This window comes from Enoplosus armatus, chromosome 7, assembly GCF_043641665.1.
Source record: "Enoplosus armatus isolate fEnoArm2 chromosome 7, fEnoArm2.hap1, whole genome shotgun sequence".
Lineage (NCBI taxonomy): Eukaryota > Metazoa > Chordata > Actinopteri > Centrarchiformes > Enoplosidae > Enoplosus > Enoplosus armatus.
Window position 1 is genome coordinate 5,995,638 of NC_092186.1, and position 21,362 is coordinate 6,016,999.

At 44.6% G+C, this 21,362-nt stretch overlaps 1 protein-coding gene across 1 annotated transcript in view; it reads left to right on the forward strand.

Annotated features, from left to right (window-relative positions):
• Positions 1 to 20,577, forward strand: part of crocc2 (ciliary rootlet coiled-coil, rootletin family member 2) — a 30,159-nt gene extending 9,582 nt beyond the window's left edge. Inside the window, exons 4-36 of the mRNA XM_070909472.1 lie at positions 56 to 223; positions 322 to 405; positions 1,207 to 1,310; positions 2,365 to 2,509; positions 2,965 to 3,071; positions 3,638 to 3,844; positions 4,538 to 4,634; positions 4,825 to 4,914; positions 5,015 to 5,149; positions 5,644 to 5,843; positions 6,178 to 6,360; positions 6,804 to 6,948; positions 7,045 to 7,191; positions 7,278 to 7,508; positions 9,726 to 9,919; positions 10,413 to 10,540; positions 10,879 to 11,069; positions 11,173 to 11,352; positions 11,673 to 11,807; positions 11,889 to 12,032; positions 14,142 to 14,380; positions 14,495 to 14,654; positions 14,746 to 14,913; positions 15,518 to 15,902; positions 15,989 to 16,110; positions 16,291 to 16,411; positions 16,509 to 16,672; positions 16,755 to 17,195; positions 17,866 to 18,015; positions 18,099 to 18,299; positions 19,349 to 19,480; positions 20,185 to 20,364; positions 20,494 to 20,577. Of these exons, the coding sequence (XP_070765573.1) occupies positions 56 to 223; positions 322 to 405; positions 1,207 to 1,310; positions 2,365 to 2,509; positions 2,965 to 3,071; positions 3,638 to 3,844; positions 4,538 to 4,634; positions 4,825 to 4,914; positions 5,015 to 5,149; positions 5,644 to 5,843; positions 6,178 to 6,360; positions 6,804 to 6,948; positions 7,045 to 7,191; positions 7,278 to 7,508; positions 9,726 to 9,919; positions 10,413 to 10,540; positions 10,879 to 11,069; positions 11,173 to 11,352; positions 11,673 to 11,807; positions 11,889 to 12,032; positions 14,142 to 14,380; positions 14,495 to 14,654; positions 14,746 to 14,913; positions 15,518 to 15,902; positions 15,989 to 16,110; positions 16,291 to 16,411; positions 16,509 to 16,672; positions 16,755 to 17,195; positions 17,866 to 18,015; positions 18,099 to 18,299; positions 19,349 to 19,480; positions 20,185 to 20,364; positions 20,494 to 20,577 (5,562 nt within the window). The remainder of the gene's footprint in view (positions 1 to 55; positions 224 to 321; positions 406 to 1,206; positions 1,311 to 2,364; positions 2,510 to 2,964; positions 3,072 to 3,637; positions 3,845 to 4,537; positions 4,635 to 4,824; positions 4,915 to 5,014; positions 5,150 to 5,643; positions 5,844 to 6,177; positions 6,361 to 6,803; positions 6,949 to 7,044; positions 7,192 to 7,277; positions 7,509 to 9,725; positions 9,920 to 10,412; positions 10,541 to 10,878; positions 11,070 to 11,172; positions 11,353 to 11,672; positions 11,808 to 11,888; positions 12,033 to 14,141; positions 14,381 to 14,494; positions 14,655 to 14,745; positions 14,914 to 15,517; positions 15,903 to 15,988; positions 16,111 to 16,290; positions 16,412 to 16,508; positions 16,673 to 16,754; positions 17,196 to 17,865; positions 18,016 to 18,098; positions 18,300 to 19,348; positions 19,481 to 20,184; positions 20,365 to 20,493) is intronic.
• Positions 20,578 to 21,362: the final 785 nt, after the last annotated feature.

Below are 21,362 nucleotides of genomic sequence, written 5' to 3' on the forward strand. Positions count from 1 at the left end.
TGCAATATCCTGTCACATTGTTTTGCTAAAGCCCATTTGTTGCCGCTCCACCCAGCTCGATCAGATGCTGATGCTGCAGTCAGCAGTGGACTCAGACCAGGACAGTGTCTCGCCACGATCCTCGCAATTTCAGAACAAGGAGAGAGCTTACAGGCAAAGACTGCAGGTCTACCAGGATGCCCAGCAGAGACAAGCCCAACTTGTTCAGAAGCTACAGACCAAGGTGACTGGAAATGGACCTCACAGTTGTAAAAATGTTACATGAAAGAAATTAAGTTCCATCGGCTCAACTGTGCACCATATATGTTTGTTTTATACGAGGTCCTTCAGTACAAGAGGAGGTGTGGGGGACTGGAAGAGGAGGTGCTGGAGAAGACCTCAGAGTCTGAGAAGATGAGATTGTTGGTACGTCAAGAATCGGTGTTGCTTAGATATAAATATTCAAATCTAAAGTCTATAGGGCCCGCTAGGGTCCTCTAGAGGCCAGTCTGCTCTTTACACCCAACTGTACCAAAACTTTTTCAACTGACCCATCAGCTGACTTTGCCTTGCGAGTATTAAACCCTCTTTAAGCTGGTGTCCATTTTTACTGCATTAGACTTTTCAAATAGAAGCATAGTCCGAGAGATTAAGTATTTCTCTTGACAAAGAAGGTAATACTGCATAGGGCTGGGTCATATGGATAAAACAAATCTTTATCACTATCACAGCATCATCACAATGTCAATATGTTACAATATTAACAAAAATAGTTAAAAAAAGTGTTAAAATCCCGTTTGTTGCGTGGAAGCAAATGTTTTTCGGTTTAACTTCAACTTCAACTTAATTCATTTAGACAAGAGAACTGTGAACCATTATATCTCCATATAAGAATTTTGTTGCAATACAATTCTATCCTTTATGCTTATTTGTTTGAATTAAATAGTTTATGCAGGCAATGAAAGGCATTTCAACAACTAGTGAAGGAATAATAAAATAAAACATTTGACTTTACATGTCGTGAATAAGATTTGTTTTTGATTTATTTAAATGTCAAATATTGTTCTTGGCTGAGTGGCCTCCACAGAGAATCTGGATTGGCAGATTTCCACTGTAATTATGTTGCTTTATAAATATTAGTAAACTGCTAACTTACTTCTGCTGCCATATACTGAAGTGTTATCAGGATGCCAGTAGTGATGTGTGTGTGTGTGTGTGTGTGTTCAGCTGCAGACCCACCTGGACACAGCCCAGCGTCAGCAGCGGACAGAGCAGGATCTCAACACGGCTATCCAGAATAAGTCTGCTCAGCTGGAGGAGGAGCAGAAGAGGTGAGTGATGGGCATCATGCAGTGCAGGCTGCCCGGTTACCCAGCCAATAGAGAAGCTTGTACAGCTTTTGTATTCGTAAGTAATATATATTATGGAGTTTTAGAAGTGCAGAACCTTCAGCAGCAGGGAATCACTATTTGGATGCAGTCTTAGAGCAGTAAATTCATGGATAAGCCTGTTAGACATTTGCTCCTGTTTCTCTCTCTCTCTGTTTCTTGTTGAGAGACAGGAATCAAGCCGAAATATTTCTGTGAAATGCGCGGACCAGAGATATACCAAGCAGTTCCTTAAGCTTTCCCGCTGTTTTTCCCCTGCCCCTGTTGCAGGGAGAAGGCAGAGCCTGCCCTTGGCAGATAATCTCAGCATCAAAATTTGTCAGAGAAAATTAGTCAGACTATGTTGGCTCTCTTATCCAAAGCATTTTAATGATGCTTCACATTAAGTATGGGCCAACCTCTGCAGCTGAGGCCAGGTTTTAATGTCCTATGATTTATACGGTTATGGAACTTTATTTGAAATGCCCATGGCAGAAACTTTGCCAGGACCTGATATTTTTTACTAAAATATCACTTACTGCAGAGTTACCAAACTCTATCCCCTTAAGCACTTTGTAATGTAAGTTTAATGTAGAGATTAAGCCTACAACCATGACTTATATGTTTTTGCTTATTATAGGGATTCCTGAATCTCTTTTTTCTTCACGTCTTTTCAGTTCCCTTTAAACACTATATCATCCCGAACATGCAAACATGGGTTTGGCTTCCTCTCAGACAGAAAACCAAACATAGTGTGGCGTACTTTACTGTAACAGGGTGTGTGTTTAGTGTGAGAATGATGTAAACATTTTTGTAAATGACTATACAAGTAGATCTGGTTGAAATAAAATCTAAGTTGACACAGACGTTATAAAACTGTCACGCATGTTCACCCTGTAAATGTGGTTGGCAAGGGTTCGGGTGCTGTGGAAGGGTCATAGGAGGGTGTCCTGACAGTCGTTTGTCAGTGGAGAAGTGCCGAATGGTCCCTCTGTGTCATAGCGCTTGTTATTTCCAGGTGTGCCAGCCTCAGTCAAGTCAACTCTATGCTGCGGGAGCAACTGGAGCAGGCAGGCACTGTCAACCATGGGCTAACAGAGAGCTTGTGGAAGGCTCGCGAAGACGTTGAGCTGTGCGATACCCGTCTGCGCAGAGAGCAAGAGGTGAGAATAACCACAAAAATGAAGTGCTTGAGTCAGAAAAGCAACAGGGAAAGCTCAAGTTTATCCCTTTTTGCACAGAGATTGTGCAATTAAACTCCTGTTGAGTTCACATGGGGTAGGAATTCCATTCATAGCCAGTTTAGTCAATTCATTCTCATTCCCTGTTCATTTCATTGCTATGATTTTTGAGTTGTTGTTTCCTGTGAAAACATTCCAACTGCTGAGGGGGAGGAAAATTTTGTGCAAACAATCTGGCGTTCGTGCTGCAAATGGGCTACATCTGTTGATTCAGGGAAATCCAATTATTTGTATGTGTGCCAGTGTGAGTCCAGGAGTTCCAGTATTGCATCTGTTCAGGATCACAATAAAACGAGAGGTGCCATCATTTGCTGTAAGCAACCCTTACCACCCACCCTCCAGTCTCTAGTCCCCTTGTTGTCTGCTTCTCTCTGCAGACGTGCGCCTCCCGGCTGTGTCGTGAACAGGCTCGTGTCAGAGCACTGTGGCGCCAGGCCGCTTCCCTGCGGAGCACTTTCACCCAGCTAAGGACTCTCACTGACAGGTGAGCGTGGCGCACTGCCAGAATCCCTCCGGCGACTCAGTATTCCACAAAGAACCCCCCCTTCTCTTGTGTCTCACACTAACGGCTGCAACCACAATCCATCTCTCTCAGCCGAGGATCAAAGTGGAACAGGTCAACAGGGTCGCCAGTGCCCCTGCTCATTGTTTCTTCACTGGGGGGACAGAGGGCTTAAGGTGTCTAGCTTCACCATTGAAATCATCCATCAGGACAAAGCTTGAACCCTTAAAGACATGGCCTCTATCATGTTGAACCACTGTGAGCACTACTGAAGAGTAATTTGCTTTAATAATGATTGCTCGGCTCATATATATCTGTGATCATGTCAGAGACTGTTCTGTAACTTAAACTGAAGACACTTCAAAGTGAGCCCTGATCCCAGATCTTAACCACATCAGACATCCATCGTTTTCAAATACAAACAGACAGTTTTTTAATTAGACTAATGGCTCACAACTGTGTGAACAAAATGTTTCCTTACCCTTTTGATTCTTTCATATGTTACGATACATTCTCTAACTCTTGATGCACATCATCCTGTTCAACAGGACTCTGTCTGATATGCGCGGGGAGTGTGTCGCTGCCAGCCGGCAGCTGCATGCTGTCTGCATGAACTTAGAGGCCAAAGTAACACAGGAGAGCACCTCTAGTGGTGTGGATATGTCAGCACTGGAGAGGCAGCTGAAGGACAAGCTGAAAGAGGCCATGCAGCTTCAGGGTCGCTGGGATGCAGAGAAAGTCGAACTTAACTCCAGGTAAAGTCCAAATCTACATGTTCCTGTCTATCATGAAGAGTTTACTTCTTGTCTTTTGAAAATGCCAGCAAAAAAGACATAAGATATAGCTTTAAACTGCATTAATTCCCCATGAATCTGGGACTAATGAAAGTGATCGTTTTATGAAGCCCATACCCATATTTTTCTACAGTCTCTGGATTGGTCTAGCTGACCAGGACTGCTGGGAAAGAAAAAAAAAATAAACTGAAATAGAAATTGTGGGCCTGAGGTCATCTATAGTGCAGTTGCAATTTTGCAATTGCAAAATTCACATTCTTCCTATGATTGAAAGGAAAGCCAAATGAATTGAATCCCCTAGATGCAACTCCAGAAGTTTACGTAGGCTTTGATCATTAAAATCCAGCCATTTTCAGTATATAGAAGAATCAAGTCTTTTGTACCGTCTCCTGTGCACTTCAGTCAGAGGACTGCAGAGATGTCGGTGCCTTTGTATTCTGGATTTTAGCAGGCTTTTGATCTTATCAAAAGTCATTGTTAATCCCTTGATTCTATACAGAGAATATGATAGTGTTGATGGTCTAGCAGAGGAGGAGTACATGCCAGTCTTGTATCTTCAATGTCTGTGTGTATGTGTGTGTGTGTGTGTGTGTGTGTGTGTGTGAGAGAGAGATTTTGCTCTCTGTCCATTTACACTCATGTTGATTTATCTAGAATCCTGGAGCTGACTGACACGGTGAAGCACCTCCGCAGCCAGAACGGCGAGAAAGATGCCAGCCTCGACACTATGCAGATCAGTCTGGACAGGATGGTGTGGGACCTTGGAAATCATGGCTGGGAGGTGGCAGATAGGCGGGTGGTTAAGAGGGTTAAATTGGCTGTAGTGTGGACCTTAGGCTTGATAAACTCCACGACTTCCTTGTCTAGAGGGCTGCCGTCTGGGGTATGTCAGGCTTGCTCTATGTGTACTGCTTATCTGACCATAATGGTTTCCTGCTCAGGAGACGAGGAGAACAGAGGACAAAGCAGAGATGGAGGTCCTCCACGCAGAGATCCAAGCCCTCCAAAAGATTTTATGCCATGTTCACCAGGTCAGGACAAAACAACGCACTTAGCAAGATCATTCATTAGGTTAGCACATAAGAAGATTGATGTTTTTCTATTCTCCTTCATTACATCTGCCATATCCAGGTGGTCGGCAGTGAGGGTGATAGCAGTGGCTCTGAAAGTGTGTCCTCCTCGCCTCTTCATGGCCGCTCTCCCCTGAGGAACACTGCCCTGATGGCTGTGCAGAATGCTCTCGCCAAGCACCAGAAACAAACACAGGTCCTACATAAGTTGTTGGTCTTTGCTGCTCTTTCCTTATTGTAGATGTTTTAGAACAGTGGCTCTCAATCTGAGGGTAGGTACTGTTCAAAGAGTCCCAAAAGAAATCTGAGAGGTCACTGAATGAAGAAAAAAAAAGAATTGAAAAATAATAATTCAAAATTATGGGTTTTTTTCAGACTCTTCTCTAATTTTTTCCTTTTTCCTTGTGGAATGCTGTATTCCTTCACCTCGTCAGGCATCTAAAAGGCCTACAAATGAGACAAATCAAGAAGGAAAAATCATTCTGTACTGAACTGCTCAACACTCAGGTCTACTGTATTTCTGACCCCTGTAACGAGGGGTCACAAGTAAATATAGCTACATTGTAAGAGGTCAGAAGCCAAACAATGTTAGGAATATATGTATATATGTTTAACAAATTGTATCGACATTTCACCCAAGTTTCTTTTTACCCACACACCACAAACAATGCACCCTCGTACAAACCACAGGACCTGCGTGGGCGTCTGGATGCTGCCCTGGAGCAAGTGGTCACACTGCGCGCTCACCTGCAGGAGAGGGACACTGAGAGGAGAGAGCTGGAGCAGAGGATCCAGGAAGTGAGGAGGGAAAGTCAGGAGGCTAAAAAGACTCTGGAGGAAAGTCTCAGAGACAACAACAGATATCGCTGCTCACTGGAGCTCATCTCCAGGTACTCCCTGCTCAAGCAGTTATTATCCTTTTATAGATAAAAAGTAGTTGCTTACCTGTGTTTCATATTTTCTATCTATGTGTTGATATTATTATTATGATGATGATGATGACAAGTATTATAGGTTGGTTTTATGCTTAATTAAGCAAGTCATATTTAGATGTATTGAAACCTCTCCAAAAGCAATACTTATACAACATGATACAAGATATGTTATGTTATGCTGTGGAGTGTTTTGTTTTTTAGAAAAATCAACTGTTCTAATGATGATGATGATGATTATTGTGTAACAACTGACCCTAACATGCTCTGTCTTTCTTTCCCTCTGTCTCAGTGAGAAAGGCGGCCTGGAGAAGCTGCAGTCAGGCTTGCAGCAGGAGGTGGACTCCCACCGTGCCGAGCTGGAGGTACTGCGGGGCTCGTCACTGGAGCTCCAGAGACAGCGGGACCTCCTGAGGCAGCAGAGGGAGGATCTGGAGATGCAGCTGGCACGCCAGCGCACAGAGGCCCAAAGAGGGTACAGCAGGAGCATGGGAGAATGACCGTTACACAACACACATCCCGTCACCCGTGATTGTTTTCAAGCTCCGTTTGTTTAGAGTTCAGATCAGTAACACATGTCATTCTCCGGCCGGCAATGCACCCAGATGACATTTGGATGAAAATGTAAATGATTTACATTGCATTACTGCACTCATGCACGAAGAAAACCTTTTTTTCCTCTTTTTGAGGGTTTCTTTTGCTTCAAAAAAATCTGATTAGCTGAGAATTGGAGCAGGACATGCGATACAGCAAAAAAGTAACTCCCTCAGTGTTCTGGCCTTTGGCACCAACATTTCTCCATCTTTTAAAGTGGAGATGGATCACTGTTAAGGGATTTTGTTTATATAAATAATCTGTGTGTGTGTGTGAGACAAAATAGAGAGTCATGTACTGTATGTGTTACATTTTGTGTTTCAGCGAGAGGAGTCTAGAGGAGCTTGAAGGGAAGCACTCAGATCTGCGTAGGGAGCTTGTGACAGTGAAGGAGGCATTGAGTCAAATCACCCTGCAGAAGGAGGTGCTGGAGGATGATAAGGCCAGCCTCGCTCTGGCTCTCAGCAAGGTAGACTGCTTTGTTCTGCACCACGTAGCCTGATCTGTATTACTAGATTCTCCCTGGGGGCTTAAATCCTTCTAATATTTACGATTCACTCCACAGATGGAGTCCCAGAGTGCTGCACATGAGTTAGCCCTCACCAAACTGCAGAATCAGGAGGCTGCCCTAAAAGATTCTCTGGCCAAAATGGCTGCCCTGAGCGAAGGCCTTGCCAAAGATAAGGTGGAACTAAATCGTGTTCTGCTGCAGGTCAGTAGCCGTGCAGTTACCCCGTAACGTTGATGGAAGGCAGAGTTGAACAGGACAGGAGTGAAATATTTGTGTTTCCCCTCCAGACAGAAGGTGAGAAGGCAGAGCTCGGTGAACATCGACGGGAAGCTGAAATGGAGCGGGCAGCAGCCAGGGAGGAGACAGCACGGGTGCAACAGGAGATGATGAATCTGCTCGCTGAGAAACAAGCCCTGCAGAGCTCCCACAGCCACTTGCAGGATCTCTGCCAGAAGCTCGAAGCAGAGCTGAGCCTGCTGCAGAGGGACAACGCTCAGGCCCTGGAGCAGCACTCCAAGGTCAGAGACCCCCGGCCGCTCACACACTTCAGCCTCCATCCCCCCGGCTCCCACCACCTGGGAGAACTATGTTGATGTTATTAATAGCTTTCAGCAGGTTTACGGAGCTTGTTGTCACATTAAAATGTATTGGAGGTACTGGACACATCTGCCATGTTTTTTTTCTTTCAAATGGGATATGGAGAGCCCCGCTCCGTGTTTTATGAGTAACTTGGGACAAAAAAAGCAGGGGATCTTCATGAACAAATGTGAACTGGAAAAGATAAATAGATAGACATATAATATCCAGTGGGGGTTAGTGAAAGACCCAATAAATTATCACCTAAAGTATTCCCCTCTGCAGATCCAGATCTCCCTGTATTGTCCCCTAAAGAATGAAAAGAATCCTCTCCTGTTTTGTTATCTGTTCTGAATGTGAAACTAGGATATCCGTGTTGATCTCGGCGAGAATATAACAAACCTAAACAATTTGACAAATTCCATCCAAACATTTTTAGACAGCTTATCTGTAAAAATAAATCTGCCATGTATAAAACAAGCCCTTGAGTGTCCTCCATCACGCTGAGCTCATGTTTCTTCCCCTTATTGGGCAGTACTCACATCCATAACATTGGTGTAATTCATCCACTTTAATATTTACCTAAGGAGAGGCTGAAAGACATCATGTGCTAATATTTAGTGAGTTCATTTTCATTTGGGTCAAATTCAAATTACAGTGATTGTTTCTTTTCAAACAATCCGCTGCAGTGAAATATTAGAGGTTGCAGGGGCCCATCTGCCCCTTAAGGCACAGTATATCAGGGAAATACGATTTTGATATCTTACAGGTTATAGTAAACATTTATTCTGTTTCAGGGTAGAGCTTTATAATAGGGATAGTTCGATAGAAAATAATATAATTAGCTTTATTGCTGAGAGTTAGAAGGCAAGATGGATACCACTCTCATGTCTGTGTGCTAAATATGAAGCTGAAGCCAGCAGCCGGTTAGTTTAGCTTAGCATAAAAGACTGGTCGATTGGGGGGGCAGCTAGACTTCTGCTGTCCAAATTAAAAGAAAATCTGCCTACCAGTATCTCTAAAGCTCACTATTTCACACTTCATACCTTGTTTGTTTAATCTGTACACAAACAGTAATGTAAAGATCATATTATGAGGGGTTATGTGCTGAAGCTATTTCTTGTTGTCACAGGGAGGTTGCCAGGCATGCAGCGGAGACTACAGGAAAATATAGTTCCAGCATGTAAACCCTTGTAAAACCACAACATGTTGTTTTTACACGTTTTTGTACTGGGTAAACAAACGTGTTAATAGATGAGCTTCAGCTGTTTCCCCTTGCTTCCAGTCTTAATGCTAAGATAAGCTAATCGCCTGCTGGCTCCACATTTATTCATCATATTTAGCACACAGACCTAAAAGTGGCATCGATCTTCTCATCTTAACTCTCGGCAACAAAGCAAATAAATGTATTATCCAAAATGTTAAGATATTCCTTTAAACAACACTGAAACCTGTTGGTTGTCAATGCCTCAAGTAATGTTTTACTCTAACCTGTAAATCCACCATGTTTGCATTAAAGTGTTTCCATTGTAAATTTCTAAAAGATGAATCCCAGCACAATCCTCTCCTCAGTACTTTCATACAATAATCTCTTTTTGGAGTTTAATAAATGCTGAATAAAATCATCAAGTTCCCCATCAACTGCACATGTTCCCAGTTCATTATTTTTGTTGCTAGATATAGACCCTGTGGTGTGTCTCAGTGATTTAAGTGGTAACTGGGAAAAAAATCCGAACCCCACTAATCATTTTTGTTTTGCTTCAGGCAGTGCATTTGTTATGGCCCTGCAGTTTCTATACACTGTCATGAATCACTGAAAGTTTGTTTAATTTATGCTTCAGAACAGCAAAATGAGGGCTATGCAGAGTTCAATATCCATGCAGCAAATGTGGCTGCATAAAATGTAGCGGTTGGGTGGGTCATTCTCAATCCAACAGATACACATTACCAGCCATAACTGTAACTGTTAATGTTGGAGGATCATACTCCTCCTCATGAAAAATGTGTTATTATGACAATACAGCCATGAAGTGTGTATGCTATAGCTTGATGCATATAATGCTTTGCTTTATGGTCTTTATGTCGTCTCCTTTAAGAAAAAAGTATAAATGAATTGCTTGATGGCATTTTTATTTCTATTTGTGTGTGTCGGTCTCCAGGTCAACAGGCAGATGCAGAGTGTGTCAGAGGAGCTGTGTGCGTGCAGGAAGGAGCTTGAGACACAGACCACATCCCTAAAGAGAGTTACCCATGACAGGGAGGAGCTGGCCAAGGACAAGGCGGCTCTGGATGTCAAGCTAAACTCCGCTGACCGAAAGGCCTGTGGTCTCATGCAGGAGCTGGTTGCACTTAGGTCTGACTGTGTTTGTGTGTGTGTATTTGTTTGTGTGGTCTGACCTCTAAAATGTTTTGGACCAATTTCAGATTTAAAACCAGTTTTCCCAGTTGCATTCAGCACAAGCTACATTACAATTGTTTCTGTCTTCATTGGTTAGGGTCAGGGTCAGGTTTGGGGTTAGGCATGTGTCGGTTGTGGTTATGATAAGAGTGTAAGGAATGAATGTAAGTCAGTACAGTCTCCCCAAAAGCATCATAAACAACCCAGTATGTGTGTGTGTTTGTTTAAGTCAGACCAACTGCCAATGTATATTTAAGGTCATTTTGACTTTTTAAGCAAATTTCACTTTCTAAAGTGCAGCCAGTCACATGTAACAAGAGTCTTTAAGTAACATGGTTTTATTTGGAAACTATGCACATGATGGATCATTGGATTTTATGACCTTCTACACCTAGTGGTTCAAAGGTCTTTTTTTCAGAGCTCAAACCCTTTTACCGCTGTGTTCTAGAGCAGAGAAGGAGTCCCTGGAGACGGCTCTGTTTGAGAGCCAGGAGCTTGCCTCGTCTCTGGAGGCCGAGCACACCAGGATGGAGGGGGAGAGGCGCGGTTTGCTTCTGGCTAACGAGGCCTTGACGCGTGAGTAGCCCCCTCCCTCAGAGACCCCACTATCCTCCGTGCCAAGCCCCCTGGCCATGAAGCTTTTCCAACAGCCCACTAGAGATCCATATTTCAGCTGTGAGCTCTGCAGCAGCTGGGCTGCGGGATAGCTGGAGCTGCTTTCTCAGCTGACCAGGGTCCCACCACTCTCTGCACAAACACACATGGATCGGATAAGTGGTGTTAAGCTAGCATGTCCCACATAAAGACATGGAGGAGTATCCCCTATACTGTAAATAAAACACAGGCACAAATAAAATCTTATTTCTTTAAATCGGATCCTGAGTGTCTCCATTTAATAATTGAGTGGGATTTTGAGATTGGATACGTCTGTCCAGGTGATGCTGCTCGGATGCGTGTAGATGCTGAATGCCAATTTGCACAAGCTGCACAGGAGCAGAGTAAGTTGGAGGAGAAGCTGGCCCAGGTGCAGAGGAATGCCCTGCTGACGCTGAACAACAAGGAGCAAATTCACAGAGAGCAGCTTGAAGCTGAACGCAGGCAAAAGGTGCAATAAGACTTACAGGGTTACCGTGGCTTAACAAAATTTAAATCAGACGCTTTAGCTACCCATGAACTAATCAGGAGTGTATGTGTTTGGTGGCTGACAGGAACAGCAGTGTGCAGAGCTGACGGTTCAGCGGGAGCAGGCTGAGGAGCAGCTGCGCAGACGGTGTGAGGAGCTGTGTGTGCAGAGCCAGAAGGAGCTGCAGCAGGTGCAAGAGGAGCTGGCTAGGCTGCAGCAGGACTTCAACCAAAGCCTCCTACAGGCTGAGAGTAAAAAGCAGCAGGTGTGTGAGATGGTCTTCATAGGTTTATTATGCTTTTCTAGATTGTTTATGAACCTTTAAATGTTTTTATTTTAGGGTAGAGAACTTTCTCATAACCACAGCATCCCACAAGTTCTGTCTTCCCACTTGCCACTGTGTATCCATCAAAAGCCAAATACATGTCCTGCCAGTATCCTCATGCATGATGCTAGGTCCATTCCTCATCCCTCTGTGGAAGTTTGTCTAAGCACGATAGCTTCTGCATGTCCAAATCCCCCATGGTCAAACTTTATGTGAGCTACATTATAAATGGCCCTGACCTCGCAGTCTGTTGTGACCAGGCTTTGTCTCAGAAGGAGGAGGAGAAGGCTGCCCTCACGGAGAAGCTAGCAGCCCTGCAGCAGGACCTAGCCACAGCCGGCATGGAGCTTGAGTGCATGCAGAGGAAGGCATTTAGCAAACGGGAGCAGGATACGGTAAAATATGGCAGGTCTGGCCACTTTTCTTTTTCTCTACATAGAACTCAGCTAACTGATTTATGCAACTCTGTGCTCCAGAACGCAATGGCTGTCCTCCAGTCTGAGCTGCAAGACTTGCGGACTCGATTTGAAGAGTCTTTGAACTCCCATGAGAATACCAAGATGAGTCTAACTGAGCAGGTCCGAGAGCTTAACCAACAGAGAGAGCACGCACAACAGGAGGTGAGAACCAGTTTTGTTCTGCCTTTCTTTGTAACATAAACATCACGCTTGTCCCCTCAGCGGCACCAGTGTATCGTAATATGTTACAATGATGACTCATACAGGACTAATGCCAATCTTCAGTTGATGTGGGCATGGAAACATATAACAAATCATGGAATACATAGAATGGATGTCACCAGAGGTGGTTTGTACAGTAGGATCACAGAAATGGATAGGAAATTACAGGCTTATTTGGCTTGGCATGGGATGGGAGACCACGGATCTGCCTCTAGATTGAGGGGGAGTTTGCACCAATTAGTACCAGTGTGAGGGAGAGCCATTTACCATAGGCCGCTGTTGACATTGGCCACAGAGCTTTACTAGCATCGGGGTGCCATCAGGTGCAGAGTGCGCAGGGCCAAATTCTACAAGGAGAGGTGGTGTCCACTCTTAAGGCTCCTGCTCAGCACTCACTCTCTGTGTCTTTTTCCTGTCAAGTCCGCTGGAGGAAAATTTAGTTCCATTGACCTGAATATAAACATAAAAGTGCAATTAGAGGCTATAATTCTGTCCCAGTGACATACCTCTCTGAGCCAAATGAGAGCCGTAAATCTCATCTCTTGGGGTTGCTTGAGGTCAGGATTCCAGGGTCGCTGAGCGTTTTTAGCGAATAACAAGCTCACAGTCACCTCATTAAGATGTAACTGCAGAGTTGTAAGGGCCTCACCATGCCTTGATTTAAAAGCTTGGTTTCCCTGAAAAAGGGGATTGTTTATCTGTGTGGGACTTTTTGCTTCCAATAAAAAGGCAAAAAATGAGGATCATCCTGTCTTCCCCCTGTCTCCTTAGTCTTGTCAAAGTATAGTGAATGAGGTTGTGTGGAGCCAGAGCAGAAGAGTTTTGAGGTTTGGACAGCCCTCCCTACCATATATCAAGTCGAGCCTCAGCGACACTGTCATATTTGGCCGCCACCCCTGCTCGTTTCCTTGTTTGATTATTTTCACTTATCCCATCTCAGGGTTCTCATGTCAGGCCGTGACAAAGCAGGAGTGAGAGTGTGTGACAGAGAGCAAGTGAGCATGAGAGAGGAAGAGAGCAAGGGGAGAGAGGGAGAACGAGAGGGGTGGGGGGGGTACAGCCCCTGGTACCATAATATGAAATCAAAGTTTGAGTTAACCTCTTGTGTAAATAAGCCAGTGGGGGAGTGTTTATTTTCTCCCTTGCAGCAGCGAGAGGCTGGCTCCAGTGGGACTCCAGGTCCCCCTCTTCCATCCATATAACACAACACTGCTGCCCTCATATTCTCTGCCCTTCTCCTCTGCTACCCCTCCCCCCTCCAAAAAAATCTGATAAAATAAAGAATAATTGGCTAGATCAGCACTGGCTTGTTTTTTCTCACATAAGACTTTATGAGAAAGAACCATCTTGTGTGGCCTCTGAACATAACACTCCTCCTCCTCATCCTGCTCCTCATCCTCCCTCTTCCCCCCCTCCTACCCCACCACCTCCAGGGGGGGCGGGGCTGCTGTTTATCATGTTGCTCTCTGTGGATTCTTCACACTGTAAGCCACGGTAAGGAGATGGGGAGAGACAGCACCTGGCCACAGGCCCAACTGGCTCTCATCCATGCCCAGATAAGCTGTGTCCTCCCTATTTCTTTCGCTACACACAGCATGTTGCCATAAAACTGAATATAGGTCATATAGTATCTTGAGATTGTGCGCATAGCACTTAAAATAGGAGAATGTTGAGATTTAGCTTTCAAACAATGAAACTCTAATGCATTATCTGATCCGAAATCCGAATCTATCCGAAATCAGTTTTACAGTATGCTGGAGGATTTTTCCTGTTTGATTCTGATGATATATACATGTGTTTGAGCTTTTGATGTACTGTATGTAACTGCCTAATAGAAGTGATTTTAAAAGCAGTTGAAGGCAAATTTCTAAGTCCTCTTCAATAAACTATGTTTATATCACCAAACAAATAGGAACCAGGAACAGGGAAAAAGGTAGTGTTTCTAGAAAGGAGTTTATCTATTAACCTCATGAATAAGAGGTTTACTGTTTATTCATAAGACCCCACTGACATAACATGCCTTTCGTTCTCCGTAATCTGTACATGAAGTTAGAGGGCCTTCGTCGACAGCTGCAGGAGGCAGAGGACGGACTCATTAAAGGCCGAAGGGAGCTCATTGAGGCTCACAGAGAGCTCCAGGAGTGTGCACAGGATCGGGACAAGCAACGAAAAGAAGCCCTGGACCTGAGAAGGCTCTTGGGTGATGAGGCCAGAGAGAAAGAGGCCATCCAAGCCTCTAACCAGGAGCTAAGAGCTTTCATCAAGAGAGCAGAGAGTGACAACAGCAGGTACAGCTTTCACAGGGAACTGCCGATTTCCTGTAAATTCAGTAGTTGCGATGGATACTTTTTTGTTGGTTTGTTGGTTTTCTGTTATGTTAACTTTAAACCTATCTTAACTAGTTTGAGACGAGCTGTGGAGGAGAGGGAGCAGAAAGTGTCTGTCTTAGAGGAATGTAGGAGCTCGACACACCAAGAGGCAACCACTCTACGGAGCAGTATGAGAGAGCTGGAGAAGTCTCGCCTGCAGGCACGCAGAGAGCTGCAGGAGCTGCGCAGACAGGTGAAAGATTATTGAGCTAACTGCTTTCCATCTGATTTATTTCAAATAAAGGATTACCCTCAAGTAGTGTGTGCTATGTTAACATGAGCAGATAAAGGTCCTCGAAGGCGAGAACAGCCGGCAGAAACAGGAGCTGCGGGAGTTGCAGGCCCGGGTGTGTCAGGAGGAGCAGAAGGAAGAGGAGGCGCGTCGCGAGGCTTTCGCTCTCAAACAGAGAGTGCTGGAGTGTGAGGCTGGCAGAGAAGCAGCGCTGAATGAGGTAGAAGGCCTCCGGGAAATTAGTCTGTTAACAGCAAGCAAGAGCAAACACTCCACCCTCACGTACATACTTGGAGAATACCTGCCACACTCGTGCAGAGACAGAGAACACGAACCATAACCCACTGTATATTCCACTCTATCAGTGATGGGTTGTGTCGAGTTTTACTTTCAAACCTTTTGTGAATATAACTTAAAGAAGCTCCAATTCATTGCAAACTACCAGAAATGAAAACAACCCATTGTTAGTATGTGTTGTGATTAACAGTGTGGCAAAATGTGAGGAAAAAGTGGGGTTTGTTTTCCAAGAGCACGGAGGCAACTCCAAATGTTTTCCTCATTATTATGATATATTTGAAGCCTTCTTAATGTATCTTTTTTCAAACTAAATACAACAGATATCTAAACACATCCTTATATCCTGTGACCATGTCTACATACGCAGCCTCTCAGCCCTGAGGCTGAGAAGCTCTGCTATAAAGGGATAAAGAAGGGTCACAATTGTAAAGTTTATTGTTGTGTATGCCTCAGCCATGATTCTTGTACCTCTTATTATACAATCGGAAAATATTCGTCTTGTGACTCTGTTCCGTGTGTTGGCGCAGGTCGCAGGTCTGCAGCGCCGTGTGGTGGAACTGGAGACGGCAGAGCATCAGAGCCGAGAGCTGCTTCAGGAAAGAGGAGCTTATCAACACCAGTGTGACCAGAGGCACAGAGAAACCACAGCTCAGCTGGGGGAAGCGCTAGAAGACGCCAGGATCCAGGTCAAGGAACTCTCTGCGCAGGTTGGCCTTGCTGAGAGCAAGATCAAGGGCCTGGAAGAGCAGCTGGGCCTGGGCGATGCCAAGCGCAGAGACCTGGAGCTCAAGTTGGCGAGGTTGAATTCAGCTCTGCGGTGCACTGTTGGCACCAGCCATACAAGGCTTTCAGGCACACCTGGGTCCCGTAGACGGTCTCCCTCTCCCTGGAGAAAACGCCTGCAAGTAAAAGGTATGGTCATGCACTTTCATAATGAGGTGTCATGAGGGCGTTTTTTGCTATAAGCAGATGCATTAATGAGTGTGTTTTCTGGTTAGGGGGAGACAGTGTGACAGACGGATCTATGTTTCGTGGTGAAGATGAAGAGCTGGATGTGGACTTGGTGCACACAGCCCTACGTGAATTCCAGCAGGAACTCAGGGACACACAAAGAGACAGGGTATATCTGAACTTCTTAATGACTGAATAAAGGATTAAGCTGAATGGGATTGTTGACCTAAAGTTGGTCTTGCTTTTCAGACCAGAACAGATCAGTTCAACAACCTTAAATTGAATGCACTTATTAAATTTTTTGTGTTTAGGAGCTTTTTAATCTCATAAACATGTCTTCTTCCTTCAGGATGAAGCCAAGGCTCAGATAGTTAGTCTGAGTCAGCAAGTGACAGAGCTCCAGGGCAGCCAGGATAAGTCAGCAACCCAGCTGCTACAGCTACAGAAGTCCTTGAAGCAGTCAGAGCAGGGTAAGAAAAACCCAGTGGATCCTACAAACACAATAAATACCAGTTAGTAATATTATATTCTGTTTAGACATACAGCATGTTTATCACATTCTTCCAGGAAAAAGAGACATGGCAGAACAATTGCACGAGGCGCATACGTCCTTTTCCCTGCAGGAAGAAGTGGTACGTCGTACAGAGAGGGAGAAAAGAAACCTTGAGGAGGAAGTAGCTCAATTCAGGACTAGTCTGCAAGCTGCTGAGGCTGAGTCCAGGGCTCTGCAAGTATGTAAAAGGCAAAGATAGATATTAACTAAAGCTGCGTGAAGCATCTTTAATGACAATCCCTTTGCTAATTCCTCCACAGGACAAGCTGGAGCTCTTGCAGGGCTCAGAATGTCGAGCAAATGTAGAACAACGGAAGCTGAAGGAGTCTCTGGAGGCCGCAGAGAACAGGGCGAGCCGCCTGGAGCTCTCCCAGCGCACCCTTGAAGGTGAGCTACAGAGGGCCCAGCTCAGGGCAGCAGAGCTGGACGCAGAGGCAGGGGCATCACAGGAAAGACTGACGGAGCTGAGGAGGAAGCTGAGCGAGAGCGAAGACTGGTGTGCAGCGCTGAGGGTCGGTGAGGAGAGGTTGGCCACGTCACTGGCTCGAGCCGAGCAGCACGAGAGCCAGCTGAGAGAGCAGATCCACAAACTGTCAAACGCCCTCAGTGACAACAGGACAGGCAGCGGGGCCCTGCAGGAGCAGATCACACAGCTGCAGAGGGCTCTGGCTGCTAGTGAGCAGGACAGACGGTTGCTACAGGTACAGTGTATCACATAATCATCCCCAATCCAGGATAAGTTAGCAAGATAAATGCTGTGTGTGGTAGGCACATAATCGAGCTACAGGGAGGAATTAATTCTAAGAAAAACATTTCTTCGTTTCTGTAGCATAAAACAAATCAAACGCACTGCGTATGTTTAATTTGTAAGCTTTTCTCCTCTCTAAGCATGTTTGAATGAAAGTTCAGATGAATAGCCATGCTTCCACGGCTGTGTTGTGATTTACAGTGCAGCTATGTAACCTTCTCAGCTCCAGACTGAGCATTTTTTATTTACATTTGCCGCTGTGGTTTTCCTGAAGGACCTCAAAGACTGAGCAATAAAATGCTCAGGCAAGCTCATTAATTCTCCACGAGCTTCTCAGGAGAGCTTTCCGGTCTTAGTTTGGGACTGCACTTTAAAGATACTGAGCAAACAAAAACATGGCATGCTTGGTATAAATCTCTTGATTTGCTCAAAAGCTGTCAGGTCATTGCAGTAAAAAAAAGCTGAAAGCCCCAACTCTTGCCTGCAACTTTTAACAGTATGCCAAGAACTGTTAAAGAGACAGAATATAAAGGAAGGTGAGAAATACAGGGTCAGCCTGAGTGCAAAATCATGTTTTGATGAGTGGACCATTATATGCTGCATACTGATGTGTGTGTCCATAGGAACGTCTAGATAAAACACGAGATGCCCTTTCAGAGAGTAAGAGGCTGAACCACAAACTAACAGAGCAGACCCAGAACCTTCAAAGAGCCCACGAGGACTTAGAGCTCAAAAGTTCTGAGCTGGAGAAACATAACAGGACACTGAAGGAGGTGAGTTACAAGGGTTAAAGTGCTAATAAAGGTGCAACGGTTGAGGCTTCATTTTGATGTATGGATGACTGACTGTGTCCCAGAGCCTGAAGCAACAGCAGGAAGCTGAAGTGCAGGCCCAGGGGAGCTCCCAGCAGCTGCAGCGAGAGAAGGAGGAACTCCAGGACAAGGTCACCAGCCTTCAGAGCTCTTTGCAGAAGCTGCAGACCGAGAGAGCAGAGGTGGAGAAGGTGCTGACACGCCTGGGTAAAGACAGGTCAGCACTCAGAAAGACCCTGGAGAAGGTGAGCTGACCTGTCTGCTGCACCAGACTTTAGGAACAGTTTGACATTTTGGAAAAGACGTTTATTCTCTTTCATTCCAAGAGTTAGATGAGAAGATCGCTACCACCCTCATGTCTGTGTGGTAAATATGAAGCCACAGCCGGCAGCCTGTTAGCTTAGCTTAGCATAAGACCTGGAAACAGGGGAAAACAGCTGACGTATTCCCCAAAATATTAAACTATTCCTTTATCCCTAATCTTTAGGATTAGTCCAACTAAACTTATTGCAACTTGTCTAAATCACAGTTTCAAATACACATAGATTACAGTAAAATACAATAAATAATGGTAAAGAAATCTGCAGTGGTTTAATATTGCACTTCCATGAAGTTGGGGACTTAGCAGAGACTGATGAAAAAGGTCTAAAAATGAAGAAATAATGTAGTACTGATTCAGCTGACTATGAGAAGTTGCTTCATAATGTTACAGCTTAAACAGTAAAGGCATGATCCCCCTTTTATTGGACCCCAGAACATTAAACAGCTTTTGGTCAGGAGACCTGAAAAGTCTTGGTGCTGAATATGAGGTAAAAGATTTGAAATATGTAAGGGAGCCAAACCACAAAGGGCTTTAAAATGTAATTAAAAGCATCTTAAAGTCAATTCTAAAACTGCTGGAAGCTCACGTACATATAGAAGCCAGGGCTGAAGTAATATGCCTTTAGTGTTGGTCAGAAGCCTTGCTGCCACATTCTGGACCAAGTGAGGACGTGCACTTGCCCAAGTATGAAGGCACATAAGTGGGCAGTTACATGAAACAAAGCAGGTAGTTTAAGTAATTTTCAGTTTAATGATTTTATGTTTTATGCTGTTTTTTTTTGTCATTTATCTAATATTGTTTGTTCCATTTTCCACATATTCATCTCGTCGTGATGGAAACATGTAGGTGGACTGTGAGAAAACCAAGAGGCTCTGCGCTTGGCTTCTGCTACACGCATTACAGGAAGGCACATGAGTGCAGGACAATCATGGTAAAGTCGTTCACATTATGTCACCCTCGTGTTGCTGTCAGGTGGAGGTGGAGAGGCTGAGGAGGGAGGATGAGGCAACGTCGGCAGCCAGAGAGACGGAGCGGCTGGGGCAGGCAGTCCGCAGCCTGGAGCAAGAGCTGGCTGAAAAGCAGGAGGAGGTGCAGACTGTTCAGGTGAGAGGCTGCTGGATTATAGCCAGGGACGGGGCAGATGGTCACACGGGTCTGATGTGTATATCATGATTTTGATATCCACAGCAGATATCAAAAAGGCTGTTAGCTGATTTAAACACCACAACCGGTGATTGACAGGTGACATCAATCGTCAGACTAATCCAAAATGTTCACAGAAGTATGTTTTACCTATTTTTCATATTTACTTACATTGACATAGGATGTCAAACGAATAAGGAATAAATACAAATGTTTATGTAACTCGAATGTTAAAAGGTTTTTCGTCTGAATGTGGAACCCTCTCTAACTTCACTGAAGGCACTGTCAGCTTCAGTGAGTGCAATAGGTAGTTGCACTTGCTTGCATGAAAAGCCAGATATCCCTGCACTGACATGTTGCATTTTGAACAGCAGTAGCATAATTCTCAAAGGGAAGCTGCTGCTGTTACATTGTAATTTCATTTTAGAGAACTTTTTTTTATTGTTTACGCCTATCAACAAAATGCCTTCCACCAACACGTGCTTTCTAGTTGGCCAAGTTGCCCAGGTAAGAACCCCTGAGCCAGGGGTCATGACCTCGGTAACCAGGGTCAGAGAGCCTCTGTGTCCCTCTTCTGCTCAACCACTGATTGCAGCAAATCCTGACCTTTTTATTTTTCTTATACTGTATTTTCTATTATATAAACTCATGTGAACTGTTTTCAGGCCCAAATCTCCCAGTTGGAGCACTCTCATGCACAGCGCCTCCTGGAGGTGACAGCTCGCCATCACCAGGAGCTGGATTTGGAGATGGATCGTCTGAGAGACAATCAGCTCCAAGCAGAGCAGGCCTTGGAGATCAGGGAGAGAGCTCATCGCCAAAGGGTCAAATGCCTGGAGGAACAGGTATTTTAATTCTTGTGTGTGTGGATAATTAGCTGGGAAGGTCTTTCTTTTGCATTTCAGGTTTATGTATGTGTTTTTGTGTTTGTCTACCTGCCTTCTAATGTGTCTGTTTTTTTTTGTTTGTCATAGGTGCTGACTCTGAAAGAGCAGCTGGATCAGGAGACAAGAAGACGACAGGCCTATTTCAGTCAGATGCTACAACCTGGCGTGTAGGCAGAGACCCTGCAGTGACGTATGTAGCACCTCTGGCTTCCTCATTCCCTGTTCCTCTGGCAACGTCCCAGCAACATTATGTGACAAGCTATGTCCACATTTGGAAGCGCACACACAAACACACTCCTGAGGCGTTTGCTCCCACCCATGCACATGTGCACACCGGATTACATTAATCTGCAGGAAAGCTCAACAACAACAAACAATGAGTGTTTTGTTTATAAGTGGACTGGATGTGCCAAATTGTTTTAAGGATTTCCTCTCGCTCGCTGCAGTTGGCGCTGCTAAGTCTGTTTATGCTGTGTCATTTTTTTTAGGAAACAATGTGATGAAAGGTTTCCTTAGTTGGTGCTTTATTCTACTCTTATAATTGTTCGTGTATTCATTTGTCAGATTGATCATGTACCAATTTTATATGTCATAATCAGAGTTTGTGTATCCTAATGAGAATATATATCCAAATATTTCCAGTAATTGTTTGCAGATTTTCCTGGTGCTGTGATTTATTAGTGTTTCAGGCTGTCATAAAGATTCTATAGTGTAACTCGCGTATTTTATTATGTGTTGCATTTGACTCAGTCAACAGAAGTGTGTGCAAAAGTTGTGATTGTTTTTAATAAACTGGGTGTATCAGAGCACAGTTATACAAGATGTTGAGATTTGATAATCAATGGTGTTTATTCTGTTGGCCACACAACTCTGTTATGGAAAAAGTGTTCTGTGAACTCTGCGAAGGACAGCACTGCCCTTTCATGGCATGTGAGTTCTGGCGTTTGGTTCGCACC